Source organism: Numida meleagris, chromosome 2, assembly GCF_002078875.1.
Source record: "Numida meleagris isolate 19003 breed g44 Domestic line chromosome 2, NumMel1.0, whole genome shotgun sequence".
In the NCBI taxonomy this organism is placed as follows: Eukaryota; Metazoa; Chordata; class Aves; order Galliformes; family Numididae; genus Numida; species Numida meleagris.
In genome coordinates, this window is record NC_034410.1 from 9,885,224 (window position 1) to 9,903,546 (window position 18,323).

The window sequence follows — 18,323 nt, forward strand, 5'->3', positions numbered from 1 at the left end:
CCTTCCCTTCCCTTCCCTTCCCTTCCCTTCCCTTCCCTTCCCTTCCCTTCCCTCTGTGGGGTTTGGAAATCTGGAGGAGAGGAAGAGAGGAGGGACAGTTAGTGCAGACCTCCACATGCTTCACCCCATATCAAGTCCACAAGGACTTTTTTCTGACCTAAATTAACAGTGGCAGAATCAATGCTATTTGAGCGTCCTTTCAGATGAGTGTGAATATCAGTTCTCTTCAGGAACAGAACTATGTAGTCGCTTACAGATAACATCTAATTTTAAAACAAGACTGAATCACACGTTCCTTGCCAGGTTCTGCATGCAGGTATCTGTTTCTCTAATACATGCTGTGCCACTGATATCCAAGTATTAAGTAAATTGACAGTCTTCTCTGCTAGTGAGATCCTTAATTACAGTGAGAAAGGATGAAATCCTGAATGTGGATTTTGGCAGGTAAGTATAGAAGAAAATTAATTGTTTCTTCTTAAGTACTCTTTCATTTTGAAAGTTTTCCTATCTTTTTTTACTGGGCCACAGAGAAATCCAGTCATTGATGTCCCTTAGCTTTTATTCACTGAAGAAATGTCCATCTTTAGGATCAGATGCATTGTTTGTGTTGAGACTGGACAATGTCCAGTCTGGCTTTCCACAGAACAGAATGAAAATCTGAATTCCCCAACACCTTGCTTTGTACATGTTTGGACAGGAACAGAATGTCTGCTTTCCATTTTCATGTTTTATGTTAATTATCATCGTCTAGCGGCCAATGCAGCAACATGTAACTCAAAACCAGGTCTTTGACTGCATCCAGGTTTTGAGGGGTATCAGCTGCTATTTTATTCAGAAATACTCTTTAAATGAGAACCAAAAAGTCCAGAGACGGTCAATGATTTCAGATGAAAGGGTCAGTGACTGGGAAGAACCAGCTGCTCTGAAATAGAAACCAAAGCAACCAGTGGGCACAGCATGAAGGGAGATGTCTGCCTCTGGGACCACACAGAAGGCTCTGGGGTGCTTGAGATGTTTATGCAGCAGGTGGAACATGGGGAATCAATTATATCCTCAGGTTGGGTCATTTTCCCCATGGGAGTTCCTACACCTGAAGAGAGAAGAGGGCATTCTCTCATGTTCTTGTTGGATCTCTGCCACCAAACAGCTCAGAGGACAGACTTAATCTAGACAGTAGCAGCAAGGAAGGGCTGGAGTGCTCACCTTGAAAAGGGAAGCCCTGGTTCTGTAGTAGTGCATTTATTTTTCTAATTTCTGTTTAATACAAAATATGTAACTAGGGATGCGGAGATGACCTTAAGCCTGTTTTTTTCCCGCTCTGTGCAAGGGAAATAGGCTACGTGGTCACATCTCATCTCACATTTTCTGTCTCTAAGACTATATGTATTGAGCTATTTTCTGCTCCTTAGCACCAATTTATTAAAAGAAATGGAGAAACACCCTGTGCCACTCTTGTGAGGGGAGTACTTGCAGCAGTATGCTTAAGCCCATATTTTGAAAGAAGTGGTGAACCTGGTGGAACCACAGTTTGAACCTCAGACCGTCCTTTGGGCTGGAATTTGGAAACCTAAATCTATTGGGTCACAGAAATCCCAGCATGTCCATTATAAATCCAGATTATACAATGTAGGAATAGAATTGCAACTGTGGAACAGGGATGCTCTAATTGAACTCAAAGTTACTTAGAGAGTTTCTGAAGATTATTGCTTTAAGGCTTGTAAAAAGAGAAAAACAGATTTCTGAGAAACACAATGACATGTATGGTTTCTAACTAGATAGTTATTGTTTTAAAATGATTCAAGAAAACCCAACATCTTGTGGTGATGTGTCATCTTGGGCACATGTAAGCAGTGAATAACATTTCCAAGAGTGACAGATGAGTTTGGCCACCTCCTTAAGAGCATCAGGAAACAAAAGCTGAAGAGACCTCATGAGGTTTTCAAATACATGTCAGCAGTTTGGGCACCCAATTTCCATTTCAGGAATCTAAGTCTCAATGAAAACCTGTGTCTCAGGGAAACACAGGCTTTCAGTATCCATCTAACTATACTATGCAAATGGGTCTGGAAAGCCTGAGTTCCTCCTGTGAATGTCTTCTTGAAGGGATTTGCCATGCTATAACTTATTCACAGTTCCTCTAACTGGTTTTTGGCTACTTGCATTCAATCTGGAATGGAGCAGATTGATTGTCTACATATGGTCTGAATTTTCCACTCTATTTTACTAGTTTCCAATTAATTAAGCTAAAGAAGAGAATGCAATTGGCCATCAATATTCTTGATTGTTCTTAGATGTCAGGCTTTATGAATCTTAATATACTGTAAAGATCCACGGAGACATATTGTCATCTTTACTTTTTTTCTGTTCTTCCACTTAGCAATTATTAAGATCTGTTCCATGAGGTATAGATTATAATTTACCATCTTTTATCACAGCATGAAATTGTTATTTAGGGCTCTTTTGTCCAGTTATCTTTATTTCATACAAGATAACTGAAAAGACCTCCTAGTTTGCTTTTAACATCAAAATGATTGTCAGACTAAAAAAAAAAAAAAAAGAAGAAGAGAGAAAATTGAAATGAGAAATCAACTTATAACCTTTTTTTTCTGTGAATGCCATGCTCCTGTGAAAAGGAGTGAACGTTCTTAATGCTTCATTTTTAACAGAAGGCATGACAAAAGGTTCCTATTGGTATTTAAACTGCTAAGATTTGTCAAACACAAATGGGAAAATAGTGTTTAAATAGCAGTCTCATTTTGCCTATAGTAATTATGGGAGGTTTCCTTAGCAAAAAGGATCTCAACAATCATCATCTTTGCGATGAGCAGCAGGTATTCTTTACCATGTTCACTGATTTCATGTAGAACACAAATGTATGCTCGTATCTGTTCAGAGCTGGCAAAGGCAAACTCTGTCAATGATGTGGATAAACACTATGGATGCCACAGCACTCAGCATGAAATATGAAAAATGTCCCCCTTTATGGCTAGTCATTGGTATTTCTCAGCACATTTCCTCCTTTCTCTTGGTCTGTTGTCTTTGTGTTTTTGTCCTGCAGGGTTGCCACCTTCAAAATATAAAAGCCAGTCCCTGGCAATATTGAAGAAAGGGCTAGTATGAACATTTGGACCACAGGCATTGTCCTGAGAACCTTAGATCCCATCTGAACTGAATAATCCTACGATTCTATGACCATAGGACTATAAAGGAGACATCTAAAAAGTCGAATTAGGGAATTTTTGAGAGTTGCTTAGCTGCAACAAGAAAATCTGAATATGAGACAGAAAGCCAAGTTTGAGGACTTAATCTGATGCACAGTATCATTGTCAATTAACATGCCTGACTCTTTCAGCCAAAAAGTGTTATGATCAATTAAGTTTGTTTTTGATTTATTATCATGTTTCAATTACTATATTACATTAAATAACATCACGTCAACCAGTGTGATAATTTGCTCTTACCTAGGCAGAATTTTTGAAAGAATATCTTGATATCTACTAGACAAAACCTACTTTCACAAAAGGTATTGATATTTTTAATTTCATCACAGTTCAGAGCAAAGGAAATGTAGATACACTGGACTGCAGTGTATTGCTGACTAGAATTTGTTACTGCGGAACATTCACAGCCAGTCAATAACATCATTTTCAACAATTTTTTTTCCCCTACTTTGGAATTTGCCCTGGGTGCCACAGCGTAAGTCAATTATAGAGACCGAATGTAGCTCCCTGGTTTCCAAGGGAAACTGGAATGGCAAAAAAAAATGTCAGAGTTCAGGAAAAGAAAAACCAATCTAGCACAATTCTGTTTTGTCTGTAGAGATTTCGTATTATCTCAACAGTAGTTACCATAGAATCACATTGTGCTTTTTACCAGTTTTGTCTGAAAACCGTACAAGCACAGATAAATTTGTCTCTAGTTGAGATTACGTTGAAGCAAAATGAAGGCAAAAATAAATCTTTTTTTTTGAAAGAGTTGTGTATAATACCAAACACAATTAGACTACCAGATTTGTTTTTATTGGTATCATTAGTACGTTATTTTCAGAGATTGAACTTTTCTGCCAGGTTCTGTGTTAAAAACATGGGAAATCAGTATATATTTAATTCTTTGATGGGAAAAGCCTGTCTGTGCCATTTGATCAGAGAGTAAAGTCCCTTGCTCCCTTTGGGAGAAAAGACCACGGAGGTCCAAGTTCAGTACAGGAAATGACACAAATGGTGAATTATTTGTCATGCGATGTCTGGCAGGCATTCTTAAATTGGAAGTAACTCAGATCTTCCTGGAAAACATTCCAAGATAAGGCTGCTCCTAGCTTTGTATCTTCTGTGAATTGCATTGTATCTGTGAATCTGCTTTTTAGGCTCCACAAGACTAATAAGGTATTGATGAATTGGGTGGTTGACAGGTTGGGGAAATTCATAAAAGGAAATTCAGAGTTAAAACAGAAGCCTTGAGAAAAATGGTTTATGAGTAGAAGTACAGTTGTACTTTGTCTAAGGCTGACTAAGAAGAATATGAAATGTGAATGTGTAAAATCCTACCAAAGTCATGGGAATCATAAAAAACACAGTGGGAGACTCTTTCACTCCTTCCCCAAAGACAAGGTGCAGACAGCTGGCCAGGATTCTGGCACGGCTCTGAACAAGCTCTTTCCCTTCCCTAGCACTGTACCTTCTCTGCAGCTACAGTTTTAAAGGATGACTCCTGCTTCCATATGATAATGAGGTTTTAAACTGTCCCTCCTGTATTTGCTTCTTCATTGACAGAGCACTGAGACCGCATTGGCTCCATCACATTTGTTTTTAAGCAGATCCAGGCCTGGATCTAAAAGATGCTGGAGCTCTACCTTGGCAACTTAGGAATGAGGTGAAAGTCTTACAGACAAAATATATGTTGAGTGTAGGAAAACTGAACAGGGCCACTGAGATGATGACATCTTCCCCTCAAAAACTTGTTAAAGAAACAATTATTACCTCCTGTAACTTAGGTCCTTCTAAAAGACGAACCTATTTTCATTGTGGTCCTCCTGCTTGGAAAGAGCTCCTTGAAATAAAAAAAGAGCTCCTCTTAGTGTTTAATATGTCTACTGAGGTTCTTAGGTCTCCTATACCATGTTTTGTGTTTGTACAATTACAGAATTACAGAATCGTTGAATATCCTGAATTAAAAGGGAGTCAAAAAGTTCACAGAGTCCCATTCACAGCTCTACATGGGAACACCTAAAAATTAAACCATGTTCTTTTTAAAACATTACATTTACACAGTACTTCAGAAATGGTATTCTCATCCATGTCTGCCAATGAAAATAGATGAACCATAATGATATGCGATTTATCCCAAAAATAGCTCATTTTTAACCAGAGGTGGAAAATACTTCCAGGTCAACTCTTTTTTACTTCTAACCACTCGGTTTCATTGCTCACTCTTGCCACATCAGAAAGAAGAATAAGGTACTCTGCACAGAATTTGCAGCAGTGTCTACGCTCTGTGGTTGGAGAAGACTCAGCAGATAATCCTGTCTCCATCCTGCTGCCTCACAATATTCGCAGATGTTCCTGTTGAGTCTAGCTAATGTAATTGTTGAAAAGAACCAGGAAGACAAGCCTGGATGAATTATACATACCCTTCCCCTGTGAGCTTATCCCTTCATTTCTAAACTCAATCCACCACTCCGTGTATCTGAATGAGAATGAAGTTTATGGCAGCATCTCTACTGCTGGCAGCCTCATAAATACTGAGATGCCTGCACTGAGGTATGCTTGCAAAGAAGGAAAGGCCATTTATGCAACAGTTTCATCAAAGAGATAAGGATTTCTGTATGGCATGTGTCCTTCAGTTAAGTCTTATCACGTGTGAATATCAAATTTTGACCCTGTTGATAAGTACTTCCAGTGGTCAGAGAAGAGCGAAATTAAAACTGCATGCTTTGGGTTTCTTTTCTTTGGAAAGGAACTAGGCTGAGATTTGCTTTTACTGTCAGTCTGAAACAAAGTTTATGGTGGCCTTGTACAAACAGAACTCAATTATTCCAAATCTAACAAAAAAAAACCCAGTTAATAAATAATACAGCTTTGTTATTGATAACTACCAAAAACCCATCTATTAGAAAATGTAAAATCAGACAGGTCTGCATTTTGTCCTGTAAACACAGAAATGTAGGGACATATTTATGAATAAATCTTTACCTCTGTTGCCAATATTTTTTGTGTGAACCTACTTGAGGTGTAAATATTTAATGCTTCTTTTCTCTGCATTACTATTTATTGTTCTGCGTGGGAGCAAAGGCATCCTTCAATACTGCAGACTAGGTAAATAATGTATTACTTAGTCATGAAAAATGCCAAGGAAAATAAATGAGAGGATATCTTACCTTTGGTCATCACAATTCCTGCAAGAGTTTTGTGGCGTGCATGCATGGAAGTGAAATTGTCTGTCACCTCCTGGAACTTCTGTGTAACCATTTGGTACACGGAGTCCGCAAAGTCCTGAAAGACACAGTCAGAAAGAATTCTTTCACTTTCTTTGATTGAAGCACCTGGGCGTTTCTGCAGATTAATCACCTGCTGTCAATGGCTGAGAAGTTCCTTTTTGAGTTAGACACCACCTACCTGAGCAGAGATGAAAGGAGCATCTCTTTTGACTGCCCTCATCCCCCTCAGATTTGGCTGGTGTAAGGTTCTAAGGCCAAATGAAGTGACTTAGGAATAAGACCTGTACTGAGTAGGATTAGTGGTAAAGGGACTTTTCTTCAGCCTCCTAGTTGGTGGTGAAGGATCAATTCACAGAATATGTGCTGGTCCTGTAAGAGATGAAGAGGAGAACATCCGCCCCACAAAACCACATGGATGTGGGTCAGGTATCACCAACGTCAAGGTTTACTGTTTCTCAGGATTTTTGTTTTGTGTTTGTACAGTCACAAAATTTAATCATAGAAACTAAGGAGGGAAAAATTCCTTCAGGCCACTGAAGCCTAAGAGCTAAGCTGAAGCCTGGGTTACAGGTAAGGTATCAAGAGATTGTCTATATCTGCAGTCAAGGTGAGTTTTTGATGATGAGCTTCTACTGAGGTAGAAGCTGGTTACTGAAGTCAAGCAGGATAAAAAGTCTAAAAAGTGAATTTTGTAGACTGCATGTGAATGTGAACCTAAAACACCTGAGGTGCTCCTGAGAACACTACTAGAACTGTTTTCCTGCAGAATCATTTAGTATCTTTTAATTCACTTAATCTGTGTGCTTTGGTTGGCAGAGTCTTTCAAGCATACATTAGAGATAAGTCAGAGGAATGCTATTTATGAGCATGAGTTGTTCTCAAAATGCTTTGCCAGTCTGAGCATAAAAAAGTAAGATACAAAGGATTTTTTTATTTGAGCCATCTGAGCTCTCAGGTGAAACCAAGCTGTACCTACAAATCCTTCTGGGAGCAGCTCCTGGAGGCCAGAGATTGCTCCGGGGTGCTGGCTGGAGACCTTCCGTAATCTGGTTGGTCTCAAGTGAGCATGCCTTTGCTAGGAAAGGTGTCTCGACCAAGCTGCAGTTGCTGCTGTTCTTCTGGTGTTGGGCTAAGCTCACCTGAGAGGAGGTCCTGGTATAACAGGTCCTCTTGTAGGTGGGTCCATCGCACACAGGAATGAGATGCTGAGGGTGATATTCAGTCTCCCTTACCCGGGAAGCTTCATGGTCATGCAGAAGTAAGGAAATACATCTAAGAAGTTCTTTTTATTTTTCTTCCAAAACTGCTAATAATTATGAAAACACGTTGGTGAAAACACAGTATTTTGACCAGGAGAACACACAACTGTTTTTCAGAGGAAAGCAGATTCTAATTCACTAATATTTTTGGTAATACTAGTGCCACTGAGAGCCTCTGCAGGCTGTACACTGTATGTTTCTACAGTTAGTTGATGAAAGTTAGCTTAAATTTTAAATATTATTATAGAAAAAAATATATAAATTAATTAAATAGAACACAACAACAATTAGGCCACTCCCTTTTCATAAAATCTGGAATATTTTTTTTCATGGACAATCCTTGTACTTGATTGCAACATGATCAAGTACATAAAGATAGGATTCCTTTGACATGACAATTTTTTGTTGTTTTGCTAAGTGCAGCTTTCCAAGGTGTTGCTCTTGGAAACAGCCATTTACCCACAAGAAGGAAGACAGTTTAATATAACATGGAATAAAATGTGCTGGCTTGCTGCAAAAGAAGGAAAGAGGCATTGAAACTCATCTGTGAGATACATGCAAAATTCTACACTAGAATTAGATGAAAACTAAGAAAAATTATCAAGAACAGTTTGACAGTTCCTAAATGGAATTTCACTTTGACTGCATTTAAACCTCTTCTAATCTAATTGTCCACAACCACCATGTGAGCAAGGTATTGCTCATACAGTGCTTCTGAAGGATGAATTTTGGGTCAATTCTCATTTGTCAAGCATCAAGGCACCCTTGTGATATAAATGCAATTATAGCTGCTTTACAGATGAATGAATGAAGGCACTAAAAGGGTGAGGGAGTGGTCCAAGGGAATAGCATGGAGCTGGGCAGAGCCAGGTGTTCTGATTTACTGATGTTCTGGCTACGCACTCAGAGCTGGAACGCTGCCTGTCTTTCATAATATGAAAGTTAGTTTCTAACTTGTTTTCCCTACCGGAGAGTGACTTCATCCATAATGGAAAACTAAAGTGCATTTGCTATACAGATATAGCTGGGTCCCATATGGTGGACTGAAAATCTGATCAGCTTTATTTAGACTAGGAAGAAAGAGGGGAAAAAGAAGAGTATAACAATATAACTATCTGCACCATCATTTTAAAAAAGCATCAAATCACAGATTTCATATCCTTCAGTTCTGCAGTTCAATCCATGCCTGCACTTCTAGAGTACCCTCCAAATCTGCATCCCAGGGCATTTTCCACTCATTAAGAGTTAATTAGCTTAGAGGCACATACAATTCCTAAAAGAATCATTAAAAAAATGCTAAATAGAACAAATAACTTTTAACTTCGAATTTAGAAATCCCTGCTGTCAGAGCTTTCCTTACTTCATTTGGCAGTAGATTCCAAAGGCAGAAAGCTCACTAAAGGCAAAATAACAATATGACTTCAGATAACATTTAGGCACGATGAGGAATTCAGCATTTACTGATCTCAAGGAGTGACCTGGGACATGAAAGAGTAGCAAATCCACTAAATGTGAAACTTCTCAGCTAGAATAAATTAGGCGAATATTTTCTGACTTGAATCCATTGCCTAAAAGAATGCCGGTGAAATCAATAGAAGCAATGGAGTAACATACACGAATAAATGGAAGATGTGGGAAAACCAAACAGAACCATAATTTCTAATCCAAGAGGTCATTTAAGGGCGATCATACTGCCCTAACTTTGGATATTCCAAAGCACAGTGGAAAGGAGGAAAAGGAGCAGTCTATTTTTGTATGTTGAGAAAAATAAGATGTCAAGAGATGCGGGACTCAGCCCTGTGAGGAGTTTGGTACCCCGTGGATTGATGCATGTTTAAGCACAGTTTAAGTGCAGGGTTCTGAATAATGCAGCCCTGAAAGCAGGCCCAGTGGCAGGGCAGGACGTAGGGTTAGTTTCTTGACCCTGATAAGTTACAAGATCTGTAGTGTGCTGCCTTTCCCTCCAATACACCTTGTGCCAGCCACACACACTGAAATCAGCAGCAGGATTTCTGCCTATTTAATCTTTAGGCTGGCTTTCAGAAACAAAAAAGATAACAAATGTATTAAATGCATACAAGACAGATGTAGTGGAGGTAAGCGTTCACACATTTACCCCTCTTTAGTTTATAACCTGAGATTTCATTTCAGAGATTTTCTTGCTTCACTATTAAACAATAATCCTAGATTACTAAAAAGTACACATTCAGGTTATCTTTCTCAGTGGGATATAAACCAGAAAAATCCCACTATTGATGGCTATTATGAGCCTGGTTGAACTTTTGGGATATAGGCTAGACTTTGTCATCTGCCATCAGAAATAACAACAAAAGAAACCAGTCTTGTTACTCTCCATTAGCAAAAACATCTCAGAGAGAAGTTGCATTTGGTGATTCCACAGTTCTTACTGCCAGATATGAGTGAGAATAAGAGTCTCCATCTGGAGTAAATACAAGAGCCAAATACATCTTGGCAGCTTCAGAACAACTACCAGGTTGGTAGCAAAGAAAAGGAAAATTTTAGAAGATGGAGGAAAAAAAAAAAAAAGAGTCAAAACAGTCCTTGTCAGAAAGAAACACGTGATGGCAGAGTAATAGCAGCTTTGTTCAGGCAAGGAAAAACTAAAATGATATGGATAGTCAGAACTCTGAAAATTCATGTGGATGTTCAAACACCACCTGAGTGCTGGACCTAAGGGGAATTTTAAATGCTTCTCCTCAGAAAACTGGGATTTGATCCAAAGCCCCACTGTAGGCAGTGGAATTCTGCCTGGCTCAGAGGTATTCCTTGAGGCTCATCCTGCAAAGAAGTGAGTTCATACGGCTGGGCAGGATGAGATCAGCCATGACAGCTTTGGGCACGTGCATGGGTACCCAACGTGTCGGGAGGAAAAAATGTGGCTCTACAAAAGAACTGACCTTCTATACCATGTGCTTCTTTCAAATGCCCTGCTTTGGTTTGTTTTCTCTCAAAATCTCGGCTTTTATAGGTCCTCCCTTAGTTTTTTTTTTTTTTTCTGTACAAAAAATATTTGTCTCAAAATCAATGTATTTGAGATCAAAACTTTACTCTTTCTTACTAATACAGGGAGGGATAGCAGCAAGGCAAAAAGATTGCTAGACCCACACCAAGACCCAAATCTGCTCTCAGTTGCGCTCAATATTGCCTAAAAGCCTACTGTCAGTGGTGGAAACAACAGGAATCTGTTCAGGTGCTGGGCAGAAGAAAGAATGTAGACAATAGTAAAACTTCCATTGTGAAGGAAGACTGTGACGTACTGCAATACTTAACGAGCTATATTTTAACGTGTAAAGTAGGCTGGAAAAATGAAAAATATATGTCATTACTACTAAAACAGCGCTGTATTGTCTGAAATATCCATCTCTCCTTGATTACCATATCAAATTAACAGTGTTATTCACAAGGGAAAAATCAAATTTTAGATCTTTCCATTACAGAATCAAAAACTTTCAGTCATTTTTCAACACTAATATTTCAAATAGCATAAATAATTAAATGTGTTCAAGTTTGCAATGGCAGTCTTCAGGGTAAAACTGACATTCAACTGGAGTAGTAAGGATATTAAAATCAATAGATTATGAAGGAGAAAGCCTTTAGTAAACATTTTCTATTGAAATCCTGTCTTAGGGCTTATAGGGTTGTAATATCATAAAGGTTAGATATGCATATGGATGGGAAGAAGTATTCCATTATACAGATATCACCAAGGACGCCGTTTCTCTGTCTCCCAAGTACTTTATTTTCTAGGATATTACTGACATTTGGGGGTAAATGTTGAATACAATGAATGGGGATTGGGTTGAATTAAATTCACAACTTCCTTCACTGATAAAAGGAGGTGCACACTTATTTTTTTCTGCTCAAGGGAGAAACATGCACTATTTGACAGTGTAAGTTTGTATTTTTTTCCTGTGGAGTACTCTCACTACCTAAATGGGAGGGGAAGAAAACACAGCACAGTGAATATCAATCCTGAATCGCTGGTTCTAGTCAGGATGTACAGCAAATTGCTACACAACACACTCCTTCCCAGGCTTGTAAATAAGTTTGCTGTAGCTAGTTGGAGATTCATTGCTAAGTGATTGTACCCTAGAGCCAATGAATTAGTTAGGGTCTTCCCAGGCACTACATCATCTTCAAGATGCAGCCTTGAGAAGAGAAATGGCAGAGGGTCATGGGCTGCCCTCCACCATCCATCTTGTGGCATCAATTTAACTTCTGTCGCCAGGAGCTCCCCCACTGCAATGAGAAAGGCTGAGCACAGACCTAGAAGACAGAACAGACAGCGAAGGCCGTGGAAAGAAGGAAGGCAGCCACTTGGAGGCTGAGTTCACTCTTGTCTTTTTTCCCAGCAGCTTCGGTGCAAGCCCCTTATTTCACCATGGATACCACTTCTTCAGAGCTAAAAGAGGTTGACTTTTATCCACTTCACAAGAGAGGCAAATGTTACTGACAGTAGTGAGAACCTCCAAAAAGAATCCTGCAAGTACTTCTGTAGCTGGACTGGGGGCTGCAGGCACAGCTCTCATAACTCAGCCTTCCTTCAGCATGCACAGATATTTACAGAGTATTACTCAAAGAACAAAGCATTTCCAGGGAATTCATTGTGGTGCTTTTTTTGAGATGTGCAGTAATTATTTTTCTCCAATCATAACTCCTACAATATTGATCATTATATCTCATTTTGGCTTATCCCTCAGGGTCAGCAGATGTGGGCTTTGTTTTATCCTAGATGGACGTAATTTTATTGTGTCTGGTATGTTTTCATTTCATCTGGATGTGCTCATATATCCTGTGTAAAACCTGACTTACAGAGGTCTCCTCATTCATGATTCTCAGAGGGGACAGTGCTTGTGCTTCACAGGCAGCAGCTGGGAACACGTTTCCACACCGAACTTCTAGTCAAAACTCCAATAACAACACATTTCTGATGCTGAATATCCTTATCGTTTTCTTATCAAGATTGATGGGGAAGATCAACTGCTTCAATTATTTCAGTTGAAAGAATCACTTTCTCCAACTCCCTCCAATTGTTCATAGCCCTACTACAAATGTTTTAGCTACATATGATGCTGAGCTATCATAATAAACCTCTCATTTCTGTAATCACCAAATGCTCTGAATTTGCTCTGCATTTGTAAAGGCTTGGCTGACCTCGTCTGCCTTGGATGTCTTGTCCGGACTGTGCAAGGGACTTGTGGGCTCAGAGCCATCAATTGCTGGCTGCTTGTCTCTCCTCCTCTCACCCCGGCTGGAGGCTGATTGCTCTGCTAATTTCCCAGGCCCCACAGAATATATTTGCCTCCACGCCATTATTTATATCATTAGTGATCATTTACTAAATTTCAGTGCTGTGCTGGTTGCCATATGAGGCAGAGTCTGCCTGTGTGACAGATGAAAAAACGAGAAACTGCACTGAAAGAACCCAGAATAGAAAATTCTTTCTTGTACCCATTTGGCATTTGGGTTTCCCATTAACCCTATATCTTTACGAAAATAATAGATGTATTGCTCACTAGGACTGCGAGGATACAGCATGCACAGAGAAATTAAGATGGGACGAAACTCGAATGGAAGGGTTAGTTGAAGTTTTTCTTTGGTGAATCTCAGCACCTTTATGCCTGGAAGGTTTCCCAGTGACCACTAAATACCAGTTCATCAGATTTTGATGAATTGCTCATATATGCAGTGTATACTTCAGCAATGATTAAAGATGGCAGTACGTTTCTCACTTGTGATGTTTCCGGAGTGGCTAAATGCAAACTAACTGTCCTTCCCTCTGTCTGATGCTTGACTCTTGGTACTAGAGAACCCAAAGATCTCCTAGTAAATGTTTTAAATCTCTTCAGAATGTTTTACACTCATGACTGGCAAAGAGGTGCTACAGTATTCACAGTACTCTTTCTTAAAATATTGATTTCTTTCTCACAAATATTCAAGCTGAAACGGGGCAAAAAAAAAGCAAATTTTACTGGACTACTTGGAGAGAAATGGACAATTTTAGAAACAGATAGCTATGAAGCAAGTTCTGCTATATTGAATCAGCTTCTGAATTTGTCCATAAGAACAACGATGTGATCTTGTAAATGAGATTAATCAATGCTAAATATCTAGAAGGAAATTTGTAGCAACAATGGGAAGCAATGAAAATCAAACAGGCATTTATTTCAAGAGCTCGGTATAAAAAATGGTCTGCTTTCTCAATATATGCATAGACTACAGGGAATCAATCAAACTTAATATAATGTATCTTTTTATTTATTTCAGAACCCCCTGGAGTGGCTGAAAGAAAATAGAATACATAAAAAAACATACTATAGAAAAAGGAAATACTATCAAATCCAAATGCTCCAGCTCCTCCAAAAAGTACGGTTTTCTATTTAGCAGCAAAACATTTTGTATGTAGCTTTAATTAGAATCTTTAAATTCACATTAGTGTGTTAATGTTAGGATGCTAACAGATGAGCCCCTCTATTTGAGGTTGATTCATTGCCGTCTGCATTCATCTTGCTCTAAAAAGAAGCTACCAATGAGCACCATTTCAATGAATTTAGAGGAAACAAGCTTTTCCACTGACACATACTGTTGTTCCCTAAAGGAAGCCATGCTCAGTTTCCAGCTTCTGCTGCTTCTGAGTACCGCTCTGCATTTATCGCTCTGGTAATGAAGGATGTCCATACCAATTTTGCAGAATCATTCTTGAAGTCAATACTGCACCTGCTAACAAACACCGGGAAGGAGGGGTTGTTTGTTTGCTTTTTTTCTTTTACTGATCCTTAACCCAACAGCCAACTTCCGACAGAGACACACATAAGGTTGGCTATGAGTGCTGAATAATTCACAGCAATGAAGTAGTGTTCACTTTGCAGCCTCGTGCCTGCTTTAGGACAAGCCTCAGGTGTCAAGCTGTTGTATACTACAGATATTAAATTAGTACGAATGGGTTTTCTTTAACTAGATGAAAACTATATAAAGCCACCAGCACCTGGGAATGGCTAACTCTGTATTAAGGCTTTTACACTCTCTATACAATCTGGATTTTAGATTCATATTATGAGGCATATCTCTTTAATAAAATCAAAGTTTTACCTGAGAAATGTCCTTTCAGTTTTGTTTTCTTGTTTTATCCTTCTTAGATGCATTAAAACAAACATCCTTTGGAAACTAATGGGAGCAAAACCCTCGTCATATACAATACTCTTGATTGTTTAAGGTCCACTCTCCTCCCAGATCTACCCAGTTAGCAGCTCTTGGGTACACGCTGAAAGCAGTGAGAGAGCTGTACTTGCTCAAATCCCTTGAGCACCACTTTGAAATCTACGCCTGTGTGTTTATGGTACTCATTAAGGAGCTGCGCCATTAAGAGCCTTCTCCATCACACATATGCTTTGTTAGATAAAGCAGGGTGCAGGCAGCGTCCAAAACAAATTTAATCTATTCTGAGCTGCTGATCCCAGCAAGGCATTGCACAATTCAACTTTCTGAATCACTGCAGAGCAAATTGTATAATACACTACATGGCAATTACTATACAGACATTCGAATTTCTTCTTTTCTTGTTGTTAAAGATCTTGCAGTCATCTGCTGTAATGATTCCCAAAATCCGGCTGTAACCTTGCTAACAAAATTTCCCTTGGCTGGGAGGGGTATTAAGGCAAACTACATTTCATATTACCTCACCCTTCTTTGGCCTTCTCCTCAAATGTGTAATTAGCAAGGATGGTTGCCATCTACAGTGGCTTTGTGCCAGGAAGGGCATAACCACACTTTCTGCCGGCTCCCTCTTGACACCCATGAACCCAATAGAGCCATTTGGATTGGGGTGTGTGCATGGCACTAGGGCTAAAACCAGTTCCTTCCCCACTTACTGTTTTTTACTGGACAAACACAAGTCATTAACATAACACTGCTGATATTAATGAAGAGTTTTACCATCATATATATGCTGAGAACTCGCATCTGAAGCTAAAAGTTCAGCATTCACCCCATGATCTCTATTTAATAAGTACCACTTCTTCATCATCACCCTGCCCTCCAACTGCCAGACAAGTGTCCACACCTGCAGCCTGTGAATAGCCTTCTGAAACCCTGCGATAACACTTTTGGGCAAAGCCTGTTGTCTCAGCAGACCTGTCTTTAAGCAAGAGCCCGGGGACGGACCGAGCAGGGGTTCAGGAGGCTGTGGAGTGGCACTGCGTGGTACCAACTGCAGCTCAGATTTCTTTTGCAAATAACATCTATGAGGAAAAGGTCTCATTCTAAAAGATTGAATTATTCAATGCGCCCAACAAAAGAAGAGCTACTTGAGAAGGATGAGACAAAGAAAAGGTAGATAAACCCAGTAATTAAATTCAAAAGAAATTATTTTTATTTATTTAACTACTTGGAAGAAATCTCAGAGTAGTATATTTACTCCTACAAAGTTGATGATTAAGTTAAGAGACAACCAGCTTTAATATTTTGCTCAGGGAAGTCAGCAACAAAGACAATAAATAAAATGTGCAATTCTTCCCTTGCAGAAAAGAGATGATACAAATATGAATAGATTTCTTTCATTGTCACATCATACCTCTGGAAGGACGTCTCTACAGGTCTCTAGGGGGTCTGGGGGTACATGCACCCTGTGTACAGCCATAGGATAACATATGTCCCAAGTATGTCCCAAGATTCAAACAATAATTCCAGGGAAAAAGCAGAATAACTTGCAGTTTCCCAGCTTTACACTCAGCTCCCATATTGTACAAAACTGTGTTACCAGTGTGTGCGCTTTTGAGGTAATCACTGGATGTTAGCTCACTTGCTAAGATGCACATAACCTAAAGGGCACCCCAATCAATCCTGTCCAGCAAGCTGCTCTCCTGCATTGCTCTCAGGTCTCCTTGGACAGAAGGAGCTGACACACAGCCTTGTTCTGCACTTTGTGGTCCACAAAACTGCCCTGCAAAAACCTGGAGGTGCAAGAGCACAGAAGGGCTACAGCAAAGTCTTGAACTTGAGCTAATATTGAAAGCAAGGTAACACATGCTGCTCAGAGCCCCTGAAAATAATAAAGGCAAAGACAGAGTATTTAAGGCTGCCTTCCATTGCACATTTTCCTTCTTGTCTTTCTCCATCCCGTCTGCTCCTGTGATTTTATATTTAACCATTTCTTCCCTTCTGAGAAGAAAAAAAACCACTTTTGTTGAGTGAATCCATGCTCAGCCTCACAGCGGTATTGTCTAGGTGGTCTCAAAACCCAGACAAACTATTATACAAATCGAAGTCTGTCCGGTTTCTGATAACACCAAAACTAATTTATTTTTTGTTTATACTCTGCTACCTTTGACAAAGCTTCCTCTAGAGATTTATATCTCCATCCTTAACTGCCTTTCAACTGTTTGTCAATTTTTTTGTTTTGCAACCTACAAAAGAAAAAAGTCTGACATCAACCTTGGAAGAGGTACTGTGTGCAGAAATCTTTTTTTTTTTTCAGACGTGATAAAATCTTGCCTAAAACCATGTCCAACCTTTTCAGTAGAAAGTCCAGATGGCTTTGCAGCCTGTACAACAGACTTTATTCACTGATGCTTCTCTAAGTGTCAGCAGGGTGTTGTCTTCCAGAACTAGTAAATGTGCAGTGAAAGGCAGCTCGGAGGGGAGAAATAAACACAAATAAAAAATACCCAAAACCTCACTTAAATTGCCCTGTATACCCTCAAAAATCAAATTAATCTGAGTATTTCTACATGCGTCTGACTGAAAATTCCCCCTGGGTGAAGAAAGGCTTTGCAAACAACTGGAGGTGTAGCGGCTGGGGTGGAAGTTCAGGCGGCTGCAGGGAGAGCAGTGATTTACACAGTTGCTGCTGACTCCGGGTCACCCTTGCCTGCATTGCAAATATTTCATCTGCAAGATCAGGGCCGCTCCCGTATCTCTATATAAGCTTCAAGCTGCAGCAACTTCCAGTATTGTTTTCAGTACGATAAAATCAGTGTGAAAAAAACTCACTCGTCCTGCCAGTCTGGGCAGGTGGGTTCAGCATCGGGGATTTGGGATAAGTTTCTGCTCCTGTGCTTGCGTATTGATGCCAAACACACTTTCACCCCTGCACCTCATTTTCCAGTAAAAATGGGAATGTGTGGTTTCTTTGATGTAGGTGGAGGTCAAAGTGCTCTGTTACTTAATGTTATGGCCAAGGTTATATTGGGATGGGTGCCATCCTCCCTGCCCCCCTGCTCTGCACAGAACCTATGGCCAGGTGAGAGGCCTGGTGAGAGGCTAGGTCCTGTACTCAGCAGCATGAGCACTGTGGCTGCTCTACAGTGGCCTCTTTGGCACAACATCTGAGTACTCCCAGGGAAAATAAATGCTCTCATCAATATAAGGGTGATACAGCTATCACCATTCTAACCATTATCTGTGTGATACTGGTGGCTGTGGCAAAGATAGCAGCCACCTCCTTAATATTCCCTTTTCTGTTGTAATTGTGCAGCTGCATGGCTGACAGCCCTGCTCCTTGAGTTTATGCAGAAGAAGGAAAGGGAAAGGGAAAGGGAAAGGGAAAGGGAAAGGGAAAGGGAAAGGGAAAGGGAAAGGGAAGGGAAGGGAAGGGAAGGGAAGGGAAGGGAAGG

At 39.8% G+C, this 18,323-nt stretch overlaps 1 protein-coding gene across 1 annotated transcript in view; it reads right to left on the bottom strand.

Moving 5' to 3' along the window:
• ADARB2 (adenosine deaminase, RNA specific B2 (inactive)) overlaps positions 1-18,323 on the bottom strand; it is a 304,005-nt gene that overhangs the window by 49,693 nt on the left and 235,989 nt on the right. The window contains exon 4 of the mRNA XM_021388974.1: positions 6,374-6,488. Coding sequence (XP_021244649.1) covers positions 6,374-6,488 — 115 coding nt within the window. The remainder of the gene's footprint in view (positions 1-6,373; positions 6,489-18,323) is intronic.